This window comes from Hyperoodon ampullatus (genome assembly GCF_949752795.1).
Source record: "Hyperoodon ampullatus genome assembly, chromosome: 8".
NCBI classification, from domain to species: domain Eukaryota; kingdom Metazoa; phylum Chordata; class Mammalia; order Artiodactyla; family Ziphiidae; genus Hyperoodon; species Hyperoodon ampullatus.
This window is the reverse complement of record NC_136921.1, coordinates 68705603-68721383: the sequence shown is the minus strand read 5'-3', so window position 1 is coordinate 68721383 and position 15781 is coordinate 68705603. Positions and strand designations below refer to the sequence as shown.

The 15781-nt window shown below is 40.4% G+C and overlaps 1 protein-coding gene across 1 annotated transcript in view; it reads left to right on the top strand.

Annotated features, from left to right (window-relative positions):
• The window catches only part of NEB (nebulin), a gene marked incomplete at both ends in the record, with an annotated part of 225065 nt that overhangs the window by 88668 nt on the left and 120616 nt on the right, over positions 1 to 15781 (top strand). Inside the window, 7 exons of the mRNA XM_079710699.1 lie at positions 2645 to 2752; positions 4393 to 4704; positions 5157 to 5360; positions 5635 to 5739; positions 5827 to 5934; positions 14640 to 14951; positions 15241 to 15444. Coding sequence (XP_079566825.1) covers positions 2645 to 2752; positions 4393 to 4704; positions 5157 to 5360; positions 5635 to 5739; positions 5827 to 5934; positions 14640 to 14951; positions 15241 to 15444 — 1353 coding nt within the window. The remainder of the gene's footprint in view (positions 1 to 2644; positions 2753 to 4392; positions 4705 to 5156; positions 5361 to 5634; positions 5740 to 5826; positions 5935 to 14639; positions 14952 to 15240; positions 15445 to 15781) is intronic.

The window sequence follows — 15781 nt, the reverse complement described above, 5'->3', positions numbered from 1 at the left end:
TTTTTAATGTACAAGATTTAAGTCAAGGACTAAAATCACAGTACAATCAAATAACGCTGAGAGACAGACAGACAGAGACAGAGAGGATCTGTCAATATATAAATATATTAGCAAGCCCATTTCCTGTTCACTTTCTGTGAGCATAGAGCCGTGTGCCCCCATATCAGAAGCACAGATGTTTAGGCTGAGAGGTCAGTCTCCTCTAGTGCAGGAGTCCCCGCCCAATAAGTCGTCATCCTGCCTTTGCTTAAGTGTTCTCAGTAACGAGGTGCTTATAAATCTCATAAATCAACCTATTTGTTCTGGAAAGTTCCTTTAGAAGATGGTTCTCATGTATTGGGTCAATGGTTTCTCTCTGTAGACCCACATAATCCTCTAAGACCATGCAGAACCAAACTGTGCCAACTCCATAGGCACTATGTGCCTCCGCTGCCACTTCACCCCAGGTTCTCTTTATAATCCAAACATCCCAAGCTCCTGGGCATTCCTCACATGACATCCCTGCTAGAATGTGACTCTCAGAACCAAACAAAATCCTGCGAGTGAGGAATGACTAGTGTAGAGTACAGTCGACATTGCATTTCCTCTTCTGGACATTTACCCTCCATTTCTGCACTCTGTGCCTTGGGGCTCCTTGGGGCTATGTCACTGCTGGTGTGCGTGGGACTTGGGGTCAACCAAAACCCTAAGACAACTTACATGGGCTTAAACTAGGTTTCCTCTATCTTGTATTTATACATTTGGCAACTTAAATCTCAGTTCAAAGATTGACATTTATCTCTCTGCATTTTTTTCTTAGAATGAGCCTATCGGTTTAAGTCTGTGGAGATTTTTGTGACTGTAAAATTCTGTCAGATGATATATTAGTTATTTCTTCCAGCTTTGTGCTACCAGCAAGGAAAATATTGTTTCTTTGACAGCATAAATCAATAGCAGGTTACTCTTCTGCTTAATATAACTGAGAGAATTTAAATTGATTAGCCACCACCTTAAGTCATTTTATTTTTCAGGGGTGCAGACTGTAATTTTAATGCTTATATAACTAGCTCTTAATTGCCACCCCAAACTAAAATTGTCAAGTCCCACTCTCAAATCAAAAATAAGTGAATTTTCAGTTAAACCTGCACTATAGGTCCCATAGTGTTACAGGAAAGCGTGTGCTATATGAACAGATATTTTAAGAGACAAAGGGTCCCTGTAACTAGCCACTCAGCATTTCTGGAACTGTCAACTCTGTCTTTGCTGCAAAAGCTCAGAGATGTTGTATGTTGCCCTTGGTTTGAAGAGGCCCAGGAAGAATGCCTGAACCGATTGCCTAACCTGCCTGGTCTGCTTTCTCTGACTTTTCTCTATCAGCTTAGTTCAGTTCTATCATGTTTCTTTCTCGTTTAGCATAGGAAGATAGAATGCAAATTTGATGATGTCACTCTTCCTCAAAGATTGTTGTTGGTTTCCCTTTTCCTATAGAATTAAGGACAAAGTTATCTTAGCACCAGGCCTTCATAGCTGGATTCCTGATTCTTGTCAGTCCTGTCCTGCCACTTCCTCTGGCACTGCCCCTCCGCCCCTGCTTGACGCCCCTGCACTTTAACTCCCCGTACTTTGATTCATGGAAGTTCCTCTGCCCTTGACCACCATCTCAGTCTATTGAAACCATATTTATCACTCAGGGTCCAATGCCAAGGTCATGCCCTCTGAGGAAACTTCCTGATTTTCAATTCAGAATAAATTGCTCCTTCCTAGAGGTCGTTCTTTTTTTTTTTTTAAACATTCAATCTTTTTTAAAAAATATTTATTTATGTATCTATTTGGTTGCGTGGGGTCCTAGTTGTGACAGGTGGGCTCCCCAGCCGTGGCTCGTGGGCTCCTTAGTTGTGGCAGTCAGGCTCCCCAGCTGCGGCCCCTGGGCTCCTTAGTTGCAGCTCTCCGGCTTCTTAGTTGCAGCATGCAGGCTCCCCAGCTGTGGCATGCAAACTCTTAGTTGCACCATGCATGTGGGATCTAGTCCCCTGACAAGGGATCAAACCCAGGCCCCCTGCATTGGGACCGTGGAGTCTTGTCCACTGCGTCACCAGGGAAGTCCCGTGGAGTTCGTTCTTAATGATATGGTTAAAGCACCTTTCATGGTCTGACTTTTTGGCAGCTTGTTCCGCAGGTTATCAGTCTTTCCATCAGTTCTCCCAGAAACCTTGAAGATGGGAGAGGCCTCATATTCATCTTTGTTTCCCAAGTACCAAGCACAGTCATGGCACAGAGTCGGTGCAGAATAAATGTGGATCAAATGAGTTTCCCTCCTGTCCACATTTTGCCACCTTAGGCCCATGAGTTTCAGCTTAATTTTTCCAGTTCTTTCCAAAACTGATTCATTGTTATAACTAAAAGTTTTAAAACCATGAATAATATCTGTATATGGTTAATGTAACATAAGTTTTAAAATAAAAAAACAAAGGTGCCATATTCCATATAGGTATCATGTTTAAGTCTCAACTTCAGCCAAAACCGCAGAAAGCTTAGAACTCTCAAAAGTGACATTATTACAGGCACCTACCTGTGTAGAACTTGGTGAATTATTTTAGTCCTCTGTCATTTTTGGATATGAATGTCAACATGTAACTGATTTTTTTTTTTTTTTGCCCAAATTTAGAGTCTGTATAAACTCGCCAACGAAGAAGCAAAGAAGAAAGGCTATGACTTGCGAAGTGATGCCATCCCGATCGTGGCAGCCAAGGCCTCCAGGGACATCATCAGTGATGTGAGTTGTCAGTTTTACTCCTAGTATGTGGTCAGTCTGAGGTGACATTTTCACTGAACTAAATCTTCTAAAAGAACTTCCCTGGCCCTCTGGAAATATATCCTGATGTATTTGTGTAGGGTTTTTAAAAAACCTAGTTTTGAGGGAAATGAAAAATTTGATGTTTACAAAAAAGTTTTATAACCACTAAGTCACAGTATCTTCAGTGAAAGCTGATCCACCAAGAATAGAGAAAGATCCATTCATGTGGAATTCATTAAGAGTGTAGCTGCAGGCTTGGAGATGCTTATATAAAAATTGCCACAGTGCTTATAGAAAGTGCGACTCATAAACTTAAGTTCTCCCCGTGAGATTCAGGGCCTAGCTTTATATAGCATTTTAATATCCAGTATTCAAAAAATGCATATGACACTTGCCATTACAATTCACCCTTGTAAGATCATGAAAAGAAGGCAGTTGATCAGTGCCAGACTAGCCCAAAGTTGCACCCTTAACACTAGCTCCTGGCTTGTGGCTTGTAACTCCCAGAATAAAACCATCATCCTTTCCTGGTACCTCAGGGAATTCTTGAGGAACAGACCACTGCTCTAAAAATCAAGACCCACTATTTGGGAATATGGTAATACGCTGTCCTTTAGTTTGGAAGATCATATTAGTGACTCACTTTAGTTTACGTATGTTGTACCTTTTCTACAAATGGATTTATGCCAATAATAATATATAACAAAATAATAATAACCAAGAAGTGTTGAGAAATCTGTGCTAAGAATGTTATATGCATTATGTCACTTATTTTTCATAATTACCCTAGGATGTAAGATTGTGATTATCCCTGTTTTATGGGTTGCTTAAGCAACTTGTCTAAAATCAAACTCTTAGTAGGTGATGGAGTTGAAACTCTGGGCAACCTCATTCCTTCCCACTGTACTATATTGCCTCTGCTGACTCGTTTATCCTTTCTCACTCAGTTATGTTTGAGACTAGAAGCATGTATTTTGGATAATTGGCTCGGATTCCAGGACAATGTCTTTGGACATGGAATGATAACAACACTGTTGGTCCATGAGAGATGAGAACCCATGACTTTATTAGGAGCATGCTCTAAGCAACTGGGCTGCTAGGTCAGCTTCCCTAGTATAACCAGTTTCCAAAATGATGCCAAAATTTGCCACCACCACTGAATGCCTGAATCCATTATGGAACAGGAAATTCTCTTCTGTTGCTACTGCAAGTAGTCCTTGACCTTGACTTCATCCTCAAAGGAACCAGACACTCATTTTACTACTTATTAAACACATCTTGTCACCAAGTGCATCTCTTTTCTGATGTACTTTTAGTGCCTAACCCATTTCTCCCAGTCCCTTGGTCCACATGGCCTCTCCACTGTGTGCATTTGCTGCCCCTGGAACTATTCCTTGTTACCAGGCCATAGGTTATTTGGGGTGTACACTACAATTAGATGAATTCCATCTATTTTATTACCTCTATAAGCTTCTAGGGGAAAGGTGGGATATTGCCTTGAGTTAGTGCTTATTAGCAAAAGTCAACGTACAACATTGATATAAGCAAGATGATTTTGTACAGGCTTGTGACCTGTATTGGCTTATAATAAAAATCTAATTTGTGCATTTTCATCTCAGTACAAATACAAAGTTGGTTACCGCAAGCAGCTTGGCCATCACGTTGGAGCCCGCGATGTGAAAGATGACCCTAAGATGATGTGGTCCATGCATGTGGCCAAGATCCAGAGTGACAGGGAGTACAAGAAGGACTTTGAGAAGTGGAAGACCAAGTTCAGCAGCCCAGTGGACATGCTGGGGGTGGTGCTGGCCAAGAAGTGCCAGACGTTGGTCAGTGACATAGACTACAAGAACTACCTGCACCAATGGACCTGCCTGCCTGACCAGAGTGACGTCACCCATGCTCGACGAGCCTATGACCTCCAGAGTGATGTGAGTATAAGATTTTCCTTTGGCCTACAAAACACCATGTCTAATTTCCTAAGTATCAAATTTCCCCCAAAATGAGGGGAGTTGAGTTTATACAACTGAGTTCTACCTCCCTGGACTAATGCCCACTCTCTATCCAGTCACACAGACATCTGAGAGCATCATTATTTCCAAAAAGAAAGAATCAGCAAAGTACTGATTGCTTTGATGGAAACCTCTAGATTATTGATCTAGTAGAGTTGGGTCGTTCTTTATGTTCTGTTTAAAATGTTTTTCAAAATAGGTTTCTAATCTGAATATTTTGTGGATTCACAAGACATAGCCAAATGTTTAAATTTCTCAAGAATTCAAGCATTGAAATATATATATAATATAATGTATTACAATTAAAATTTTTATTTCTTTAAGGCATACCATTATGCTTATGTTTAGTGGTTTATCACTTACAATTTCAGAATTTGTACAAGGCCGACCTTCAGTGGCTCAAAGGCATTGGCTGGTTACCTAGTGGCTCTCTTGAGAATGAGAGGAACAAGAGAGCTACCCAGATTTTGAGTGACCACGTTTACCGTCAGCACCCAGATAAATTCACATTTTCCATCCTTATGGACTCCATCCCAATGGTTTTGGCAAAAAACAACGCTATTACCATGAACCATGTAAGTCTTTATTTTACTTGAGCAGGGTATCAATTTTTGCATGTGTGTATGTAAACACTGAAATCTGTTTTGATAAAAGAAAAATCACATTCAATTATTTTGTTTGGTATTGAAGTGGTTTTTAAGTAAGTGTTGTGCTTCTTACTGATATGAGATACCTAGACGTAAAGGTGTCACAAGTACTGACGCACAGAGCAGACTCTATTTACCCTCATTAAGAACCAGATTCATCACGGGCCTATACTACTCACATCCTTTTTTTTGTTTCTTTCAGCATCTCTATACAGAAGCTTGGGATAAAGATAAAACCACTGTCCACATTATGCCAGACACCCCTGAAGTTTTACAAGCTAAACAAAACCAAATAAATTTCAGTGAGGTAAGCAATATATTCATGGTGCATGATATATTTTTTCTTGCACTGCACTTTATAGATCAAGCTTACGATGATTTATGTCTATTTCAGAAACACTATAAACTTGGCCTAGAAGAAGCCAAGAAGAAAGGCTATGATATGCGGATAGATGCCATTCCCATCAGGGTGGCCAAGGCCTCCAGAGACATTGCAAGTGAAGTAAGTGCACCTGTAGAGTTCTTTGCTCAGCTTTGGCTCAAAGATTTCTTTCTCTCTCAAAGATATGTAGTAGAGCAAGTAAGCTATGAAGTTAAGGTTCTAGCTAACAGATTTTTGTAAGTAAATAGTTTAAAATAATGGTAATAAAACTCTCAACATAAAAGTTAACTTCTAGGTATGACTGAGTCCACAGCAACATGCATTTTAAAATACTGTCTATTCCCTGCTGAACAAAAGCACTGGCTACTTGACTATAGCTCACACAGCCTTTTGGCTTTTCCACATCATGTGTACTTATATACCATTGAGCTCATCATAGGATCCCTTCCAAGCCCAGCCCATTCTTTCCCTGTAAACCAATGAACCTACAAGGGCTGAAGGAATGGGACACATTATTCTGTTTAAAGTCCAACCATCCACACTCACCATGTGTTTATCTCTGCATCCTGTGATTGGCTGCAGATATTTACTTATTTCAAAATACGGGTTTGCTCACATTTCTAGAAATGTTTGTCCTTCTATTTCTTTTGTCTATGAAGTCAAAAGCATATTTTCCCTTTATATCCAAAATATGGGAAGTAACTGTCATACTTTAAAAATAAACGTTCAACGATCACAGAATGGTTAAAAGTATTAATATATACCAATATAATGGAATACCTGCTGTCATTAAAATTCATGTTTGTAGGTAATATATAATGACACAGGAAAATGCTTATATAATAACTGAAAGGAGCAGGCACAAACCCATATACACTATGATTCCTAATTTTATTCTCTCTCTGTCTCTCTTTCTGACACACACACACAAAAAGCTGTTTTCATCAGCAGTTATCACTGAATGGCAGAATAATGTCTTAGTTTTTATTTCCTTTTTTTTGCTTTTTATTTATTTACTTTTTTAACATGTTTATTGGAGTCTAATTGCTTTACAATGGTGTTTTACTTTCTGCTTTATAACAAAGTGAATTAGCTATACATATACATATATCGCCATATCTCCTCCCCCTTGCGTCTCCCTTCCACCCTACCTATCGCACCCCTCTAGGTGGTCACAAAGCATTGAGCTGATCTCCCTGTGCTATGCGGCTGCTTCCCACTAGCTATCGGTTTTGCATTTGGTAGTGTAAATATGTCAATGCTACTCTCTCACTCTGTCCCAGCTTACCCTTCCCCTCCCCGTGTCCTCAAGTCCATTTTCTACGTCTGCATCTTTATTCCTGTCTTGCCCCTAGGTTCTTCATAACCACTTTTTTTTTTTTTTTTACATTCCATATATGTGTGTTAGTATATGGTATTTGTTTTTCTCCTTCTGACTCACTTCACTCTGTATGACCTACTCTAGGTCCATCCACCTCACTACAAATAACTCAATTTCATTTGTTTGTATGGCTGAGTAATATTCCATTGTATATATGTGCCACATCTTCTTTATCCATTCATCTCTCGATGGACACTTAGGTTGCTTCCATGTCCTGGCTGTTGTAAATGGAGCTGTAATGAACATTGTGGTACATGCCTCTTTTTAAATTATGGTTCTCTTAAGGTATATGCCCAGTAGTGGGATTGCTGGGTTGTATGGTAGTTCTATTTTTAGTTTTTTAAGGAACCTCCATACTGTTCTCCATAGTGGCTGTATCAATTTACATTCCCACCAACAGTGCAAGAGGGTTCCCTTTTTTCCACACCCTCTCCACATTTATTGTTTGTAGATTTTTTTGATGATGGCCATTCTGACTGGTGTGAGGTGATACCTCATTGTAGTTTTGATTTGCATTTCTCTAATGATTAGTGATATTGAGCATCCTTTCATGTATTTGTTGGCAATCTGTATACCTTCTTTGTAGAAATATCTATTTAGGTCTTCTGCCCATTTTTGGATTGGGTTGTTCGTTTTTTGATATTGAGCTGGCTGAGCTGCTTGTAAATTTTGTAGATTAATCCTTTGTCAGTTGCTTCATTTGCAAATATTTTCTCCCATTCTGAGGTTTGTCGTTTTGTCTTGTTTATTGTTTCCTTTGCTATGCCAAAGCTTTTACATTTCATTAGGTCCCATTTGTTTATTTTTGTTTTTATTTCCATTTCTCTAAGAGGTGGGTCAAAAAGGATCTTGCTGTGATTTATGTCATAGAGTGTTCTGCCTATGTTTTCCTCTAAGAGTTTTATAGTGTTTGGCCTTACATTTAGGTCTTTAATCCATTTTGAATTTATTTTTGTGTATGGTGTTAGGGAGTGTTCTAATTTCATTCTTTTCCATGTAGCTGTCCAGTTTTACCAGCACCACTTATTGAAGATGCTGTCTTTTTTCTGCATTGTATATTCTTACCTCCTTTATCAAAAATAAGGTGACCATATGTGCGTGGGTTTATCTCTGGGCTTTCTATCCTTTTCCATTGATCTATATTTCTGTTTTTGTGCCAGTACCATACTGTCTTACTTACTGTAGCTTTGTGGTGTACCCTGAAGTCCAGGAGCCTGATTCCTCCAGGACCTTTTTTCTTTCTCAAGATTGCTTCAGCTATTCGAGGTCTTTTGTCTTTCCATAGAAATTGTGAAACGTTTTGTTCCAGTTCTGTGAAAAATGCCATTGGTAGTTTGATAGGGATTGCATTGAATCTGTAGATCGCTTTGGGTAGTATAATCATTTTCATAATGTTGATTCTTCCAATCCAAGAACATGGTATATCTCTCCATCTGTATCTGTATCTTTAATTTCTTTCATCAGTGTCTTATACTTTTCTGCATACAGGTCTTTTGTTTCCTTAGGTAAGTTTATTTCTAGGTATTTTATTCTTTTTGTTGCAGTGGTAAATGGGAGTGTTTCCTTAATTTCTCTTTCAGATTTTTCATCATTAATGTATAGGAATGCAAGAGATTTCTGTGTGTTAGTTTTGTATCCTGCTACTTTACCAAATTCATTGATTAGCTCTAGTAGTTTTCTGGTAGCATCTTTAGGATTCTCTATGTATAGTATCATGTCATCTGGAAACAGTGAAAGCTTTACTTCTTCTTTTCTGATTTGGATTCCTTTTATTTCCTTTTCTTCTCTGATTGCTATGGCTAAAACTTCCAAAACTATGTGGAATAATAGTGGTGAGAGTGGGCAACCTTGTCTTGTTCCTGATCTCAGTGGAAATGATTTCAGTTTTTCACCATTGAGAATGATGTTGGCAGTGGGTTTGTCATATATGGGCTTAATTATGTTGAGGTAAGTTTCCTGTTTGCCAACTTTCTGGAGAGTTTTTTTGGTAAATTGGTGTTGAATTTTGTCAAAAGCTTTTTTGCATCTATTTGAGATGATCCTATGGTTTTTATTCTTCAATTTGTTAATATGGTGTATCCTATTGATTTGCATATATTGAAGAATCCTTTCATTCCTGGGATAAACCCCACTTGATCGTGGTGTATGAGACTTTTAATGTGCTGTTGGATTCTGTTTGCTAGTATTTTGTTGAGGATTTCTGCATCTATGTTCATCAGTGATATTGGCCTGTAGTTTTCTTTTTTGTGACATGTTTTTCTGGTTTAGGTATCAGGGTGTTGGTGGCCTCATACAATGAGTTTGGGAGTGTTCTTCCCTCTGCTGTATTTGGAAGAGTTTGAGAAGGATTGATGTTAGCTCTTCTCTAAATGTTTGATAGAATTTGCCTGTGAAGCCATCTGGTCCTGGGCTTTTGTTTGTTGGAAGATTTTTAATCACAGTCTCAATTTCAGTGCTTGTGATTGCTCTGTTTATATTTTCTTTTTTTTTTCTTTTTTTTTTTTTGCAGGTTCAGTCTCAGAAGGTTGTGCTTTTCTAAGAATTTGTCCATTTCTTCCAGGTTGTCCATTTTATTGGCATAGAGTTGCTTGTAATAGTCTCTCATGATCCTTGGCATTTCTGCAGTGTCAGTTGTTACTTCTCCTTTTTCATTTCTAATTCTATTGATTTGAGTCTTCTCCCTTTTTTTATTGATGAGTCTGGCTAATGGTTTATCAATTTTGTATATCTTCTCAAAGAACCAGCTTTTAGTTTTGTTGATCTTTGCTCATTTCCTTCATTTCTTTTTCCATTAATTGTGATCTGATCTTTATGATTTATTTCCTTCTGCTAACTTTAGGGGTTTTTTTGTTCTTCTTTCTCTAATTGCTTTAGGTGTAAGGTTAGGTTGTTTATTTGAGATGTTTCTTGTTTCTTGAGTTAGGATTGTATTGCTATAAACTTCCTTCTTAAAACTTCTTTTGCTGCATCCCATAGGTTTTGGATCATCTTATTTTCATTGTCATTTATTTCTAGGTATTTTTTGATTTCCCTGTTTGATTTCTTCAGTTATCTCTTAGTTATTAAGAACTGTATTGTTTAGCCTCCATGTGTTTGTATTTTTTACAGAATTTTTCCTGTAATTGATATCTAGTCTCATAGCGTTGTGGTTGGAAGAGATACTTGATATGAATTCAATTTTCTTAAATTTACCATGGTTTGACTTGTGACCCAAGATATGATCTATCCTGGAGAATGTTCCATGAGCACTTGAGAAGAAAGTGTATTCTGTTGTTTTGGGATGGAATGTCCTATAAATATCAATTAAGTCCATCGTGTTAATGTGTCATTTAAAGCTTGTGTTTCCTTATTTATTTGCATTTTGGATGATATGTCCATTGGTGAAAGTGGGGTATTAAAGTCCCCTACTATGATTGTGTTACTGTTAGTTTCCCCTTTTATGGCTGTTAGCATTTGCCTTATGTGTTGAAGTGCTCCTATATTGTGTGCATAAATATTTACAATTGTTATATCTTCTTCTTGGATTGATCCCTTGATCATTATGTAGTGTCCTTCTTTGTCTCTTGTAATAGTCTTTATTTTAAAATCTATTTCGTCTGATATGAGAATTGCTACTCCAGCTTTCTTTAGATTTCCATTTGCATGGCATATCTTTTTGTATCCCCTCACTTTCAGTCTGTATGTGTCCTTAGGTCTGAAGTGGGTCTCTTTTAGATAGCATATATATGGGTCTTGTTTTTGTATCCATTCAGCCAGTCTATGTCTTTTGGTTGGAGCATTTAATCCATTTACATCTAAGGTAATTATCGATATGTATCTTCCTATTACCATTTTCTTAGTTATTTTGGGTTTGTTATTGTAGGTCTTTTCCTTCTCTTGTGTTTCCTGCCTAGAGAAGTTCCTTTAGCATTTGTTGTAAAGCTGGTTTGGTGGTGCTGAATTCTCTTAGCTTTTGCTTGTCTGTAAAGGTTTTAATTTCTCCGTCAAATCTGAATGAAATCCTTGCTGGGTAGAGTAATCTTGGTTTTACTTTTTTCCCTTTCATCACCTTAATAATGTCCTGCCACTCCTTTCTGGCTTGCAGAGTTTCTGCGGAAAGATCAGCTGTTAACTTTATGGAGATTCCTTTGTATGTAATTTGTTGCTTTTCCATTGCTGCTTTTAATATTTTTTCTTCGTATTTAATTTTTGATAATTTGATTAATATGTGTCTTGGGATGTTTCTCCTTGGATTTATCCTGTATGGGACTCTCTGTGCTTCCTGGACTTGATTAACTATTTCCTTTCCCATATTAGGGAATTTTTCAACTATAATCTCTTCAAATATTTTCTCAGTCTCTTTCTTCTGGGACCCCTATAATTCGAATGTTGGTGCATTAAATGTTGTCCCAGAGGTCTCTGAGACTGTCCTCAATTCTTTTCATTCTTTTTTCTTTATTCTGCTCTGCAGTAGTTATTTCCATTCTTTTATCTTCCAGGTCACTTATCCGTTCTCCTACGTCAGTTATTCTGCTATAGATTCCTTCTAGAGAATTTTTAATTTCATTTTTTGTGTTATTCATCATTGTTTGTTTGCTCCTTTGTTCTTCTAGGTGCTTGTTAAATTTTTCTTGTATTTTCTCCATTCTGTTTCCAAGATTTTGGATCATCTTTCCTATCATTACTCTGCATTCTTTTTCAGGCAGACTGCCTATTTCCTCTTCATTTGTTTGGTCTGCTGGGTTTTTGCCCTGCTCCTTTATCTTTTGTCTGTTTCTCTGTCTTCTCATTTTGCTTAACTTACTGTGTTTGGAGTCTCCTTTTCACAGGCTTCAGGTTTGTAGTTCCTGTTGTTTTTGGTGTCTGCCCCCAGTGACTAAATTTGGTTCAGTGGGTTGTGTAGGCTTCCTGGTGGAGGGGACTAGTGCCTGTGCTCTGGTGGATGACGCTGGGTCCTGTCTTTCTGGTGGGCAGGGCTGTGTCTGGTGGTGTGTTTTGGGGTGTCTGTGACGTTATTATGATTTTAGGCAGCCTCTCTGCTAATGGGTGGGGTTGTGTTCCTGTCTTGCTAGTTGTTTGGCATAGTGTGTCCAGCATTGTAGCTTGCTGGTCATTGCGTGGAGGTGGGTCTTAGTGTTGACATGGAGATCTCTGGGAGAGCTTTTGCCACTTGATATTACCTGGAGTCAGGAGGTCTCTGGTGGACCAATGTCCTGAACTCGCCTCTCCCACCTCAGAGGCACAGGCCTGACACCTGGCCAGAGCACCAAGGCCCTTTCAGCCACATGGCTCAGAAGAAAAGGGACAAAGAAAGAAAGAAAAGTGAAGAAAGTTATTAAAATAAAAAATAGGGGCTTCCCTGGTGGCGCAGTGGTTAAGAGTCCACCTGCCGATGCAGGGGACACGGGTTCGTGCCCCGGTCCAGGAAGATCCCACATGCCACAGAGCGGCTAGGCCCGTGAGCCATGGCCGCTGAGCCTGTGCGTCCGGAGCCTGTGCTCCGCAGTGGGAGAGGCCACAACAGTGAGAGGCCCACGTACCGCAAAAAATAAATAAATAAATAAATAAAATAAAAATTAAAAAGTAATAAAGAAAGAAAGAAAAAGAGAGCAACCAAACCAAAAAACAAATCCACCAATTATAACAAGCACTAAAAACAACAAAAAAAAACCGGATAGACAGAACCCTAGGACAAATGGTAAAAGCAACGCTCTACAGACAAAATCACACAAAGAAGCATACACATACACACAAAAAGAGAAGAAGGAAAAAAAAGTATATATCATTGCTCCCGAAGTCTACCGCCTCAATTTTGGGGTGATTCTTTTCTATTCAGGTATTCCAGAGATGCAGGGTACATCAAGTTAATTGTGGAGATTTAATCCACTGCTCCTGAGCCTGCTGGGAGAGATTTCCCTTTCTCTTCTTCGTTAGCACAGCTCCTGGGGTTCAGCTTTGGATTTGGCCTTGCCTCTGTGTGTAGGTTGCCTGAGGGCGTCTGTTCTTTGCTCATACAGGACGGAGTTAAAGTAGCAGCTGATCAGGGTGCTTTGGCTCACTCAGGCCGGGGGAGGGAGGGGTACGGATGCGGGCCGAGCCTGTGGCGGCAGAGGGCAGTGTAACGTGGCAATAGTCTGAGGCGTGCCGTGTGTTCTCCCGGGGAAGTTGTCCCTGGATCACAGGACCCTGGCAGTGGCGGGCTGCAAAGGCTCCCGGTGGGGAGGTGTGGATAGTGACCTGTGCTTGCACACAGGTTCTTGGTGGCTGCAGCAGCATCCTTAGCATTTCATGCGCATCTCTGGTGTCCGCGCTGATAGCCACGGCTCGTGCCTGTCTTTGGAGCTCGTTTAGGCGGTGCTCTGAATTCCCGTACCTCGCGCACCCCGAAACAGTGGTCTCTTGCCTCTTAGGCAGGTCCAGATTTTTTACGGGACTCCCTCCCAGCTAGCTGTAGCGCACTAGCCCCCTTCAGGCTCCGTTCACGCAGCCAACTCCAGTCCTCTCCCTGAGATCTGACCTCCGAAGCCGAAGCTTCAGCTCCCAGCCCCCACCCGCCCCGGAGGGTTAGCAGACAAGCCTCTCAGTCTGGTGAGTGCTTGTCAGCACTGATCCTCTGTGCGGGAATCTCTCCGCTTTGCCCTCTGCACCCCTGTTGCTGTGCTCTCCTCCGTGGCTCCAGAGCTTCCCCCGCGCCACCCCCCGTCTCCACCAGTGAAGGGGCTTCCTGGTTTGCGGAAACTTTTTCTCCTTCACAGCTCCCTCCCAGACGTGCAGGTCCCGTCCCTCTTCTTTTGTCTCTGTTTTTTCTTTTTTCTTTTGCCCTACCCAACTACGTGGGGAGTTTCTTGCCTTTGGGGACGTCTGAGGTCTTCTGCCAGCGTTCAGAAGGTGTTCTGTAGGAGTTGTTGCACATGTAGATTCATTTCTGTTGTATTTGTGGGGAGGAAGGTGATCTCCACATCTTAATCCTCCACCATCTTGAATGTCTCCCCTCATTTATTTTTAAAATAAGTTTATTTGCAATCTGGTGACAACAAAGCTTGTGTAATCTTCAAACAGAGAGCTTCCGAATATATGAGTTCACTTTTCTGTGTCTTAGTTCCTTCATCTTTAACCTGTGCTCCCCGGGGCCCGATGGTGCATGCACAAGGCCACCCAGTGGTGACATGCTGACTGCCACACCCCCTCTGGAGCAGCACCCAGGGCCCTGCAGAGGCCGAACACACGAGGGCACACGATGGCTGAGTGCAGGGCGACGTGGGGTCTGGCCAGGCGCAGGGGCCTATTTTCTTTTTTGTATACATATACAAGCTTTATTTTCTAAATGGTTTACAAGATGCAGTCACACATATTATTTATATATTCGGGGGGAAACATGTTTTTAATGAATAGGCAAATCTGAGCCTACTAATCATTTTATACTAAAAGTTATACTAGGTGACTATCAGTATTTTTCTTCTTCTAGTTCAAATACAAAGAAGATTATCGTAAGCAGCTTGGCCATCACATTGGTGCCCGAGCGATACATGACGACCCCAAGATGATGTGGTCCATGCATGTGGCCAAGATCCAGAGTGACAGGGAGTACAAGAAGGACTTTGAGAAGTGGAAGACCAAGTTCAGCAGCCCAGTGGACATGCTGGGGGTGGTGCTGGCCAAGAAGTGCCAGACTTTGGTCAGTGACATAGACTACAAGAACTACCTGCACCAGTGGACCTGCCTGCCTGACCAGAGTGATGTCATGCACGCTCGGCACGCCTATGACCTCCAGAGCGACGTGAGTACTGAGGATCATGATGACGTGCAAAGGTGGGAAATCAGTGAATTAACACCCCTTGGATAAGTGGCACCAAACTCACCAGCCCCTGCAAGTGGGGCATGACATTTCTTCTTTTCCTGTGAGTGTTAAATGTCAAACCCTCCAGACCGAAAAGGAATATTGTCTGATACCCTGCCTGTCCACCAAACTACATTTTCAAGAGTGTTCTTACTTTATTTCATATCCTTTTGATGAAAATGTTTTCCCAAACCAGAGATAAATATTTATTGGCTATTTGTATCAACAGAATATGTACAAGTCAGATCTCCAATGGCTGAGAGGCATCGGCTGGGTTCCCATTGGCTCTTTGGATGTGGAAAACTGCAAAAAGGCAACTGAAATTTTGAGTGATAAAATCTATCGCCAGCCTCCAGACAAATTCAGGTTTACCAGTGTGACTGATTCTCTGGAACAAGTGTTGGCCAAGAACAACGCCATCACTATGAACAAGGTGAGGCTTCAGAGTGCAGACAACCAAGGTAGGACTCCTAAAGCTAAACCAAAGGAAAAGAAGCATGATCAGGAGAGGAAAGAAATAGAGCAGTGAGCAACAAAAGATATCTGTCGGTCTATCTATCTATCTATATCTATCCATATCTGTCTACCTAATGTCTATGTCATTTATATTTTAACATTTACTTCAGTAGTTATTTCATGGTTTTGATAAAATGGTACATTTTTATGGAAAATCATCTCTGCATAAAAGATATTCTAAATTTCCTTTTGTTAACATACAATTCAGAGTATCAGAAGGCACTCATACATATCTGTTCTACTATGAACTGGTT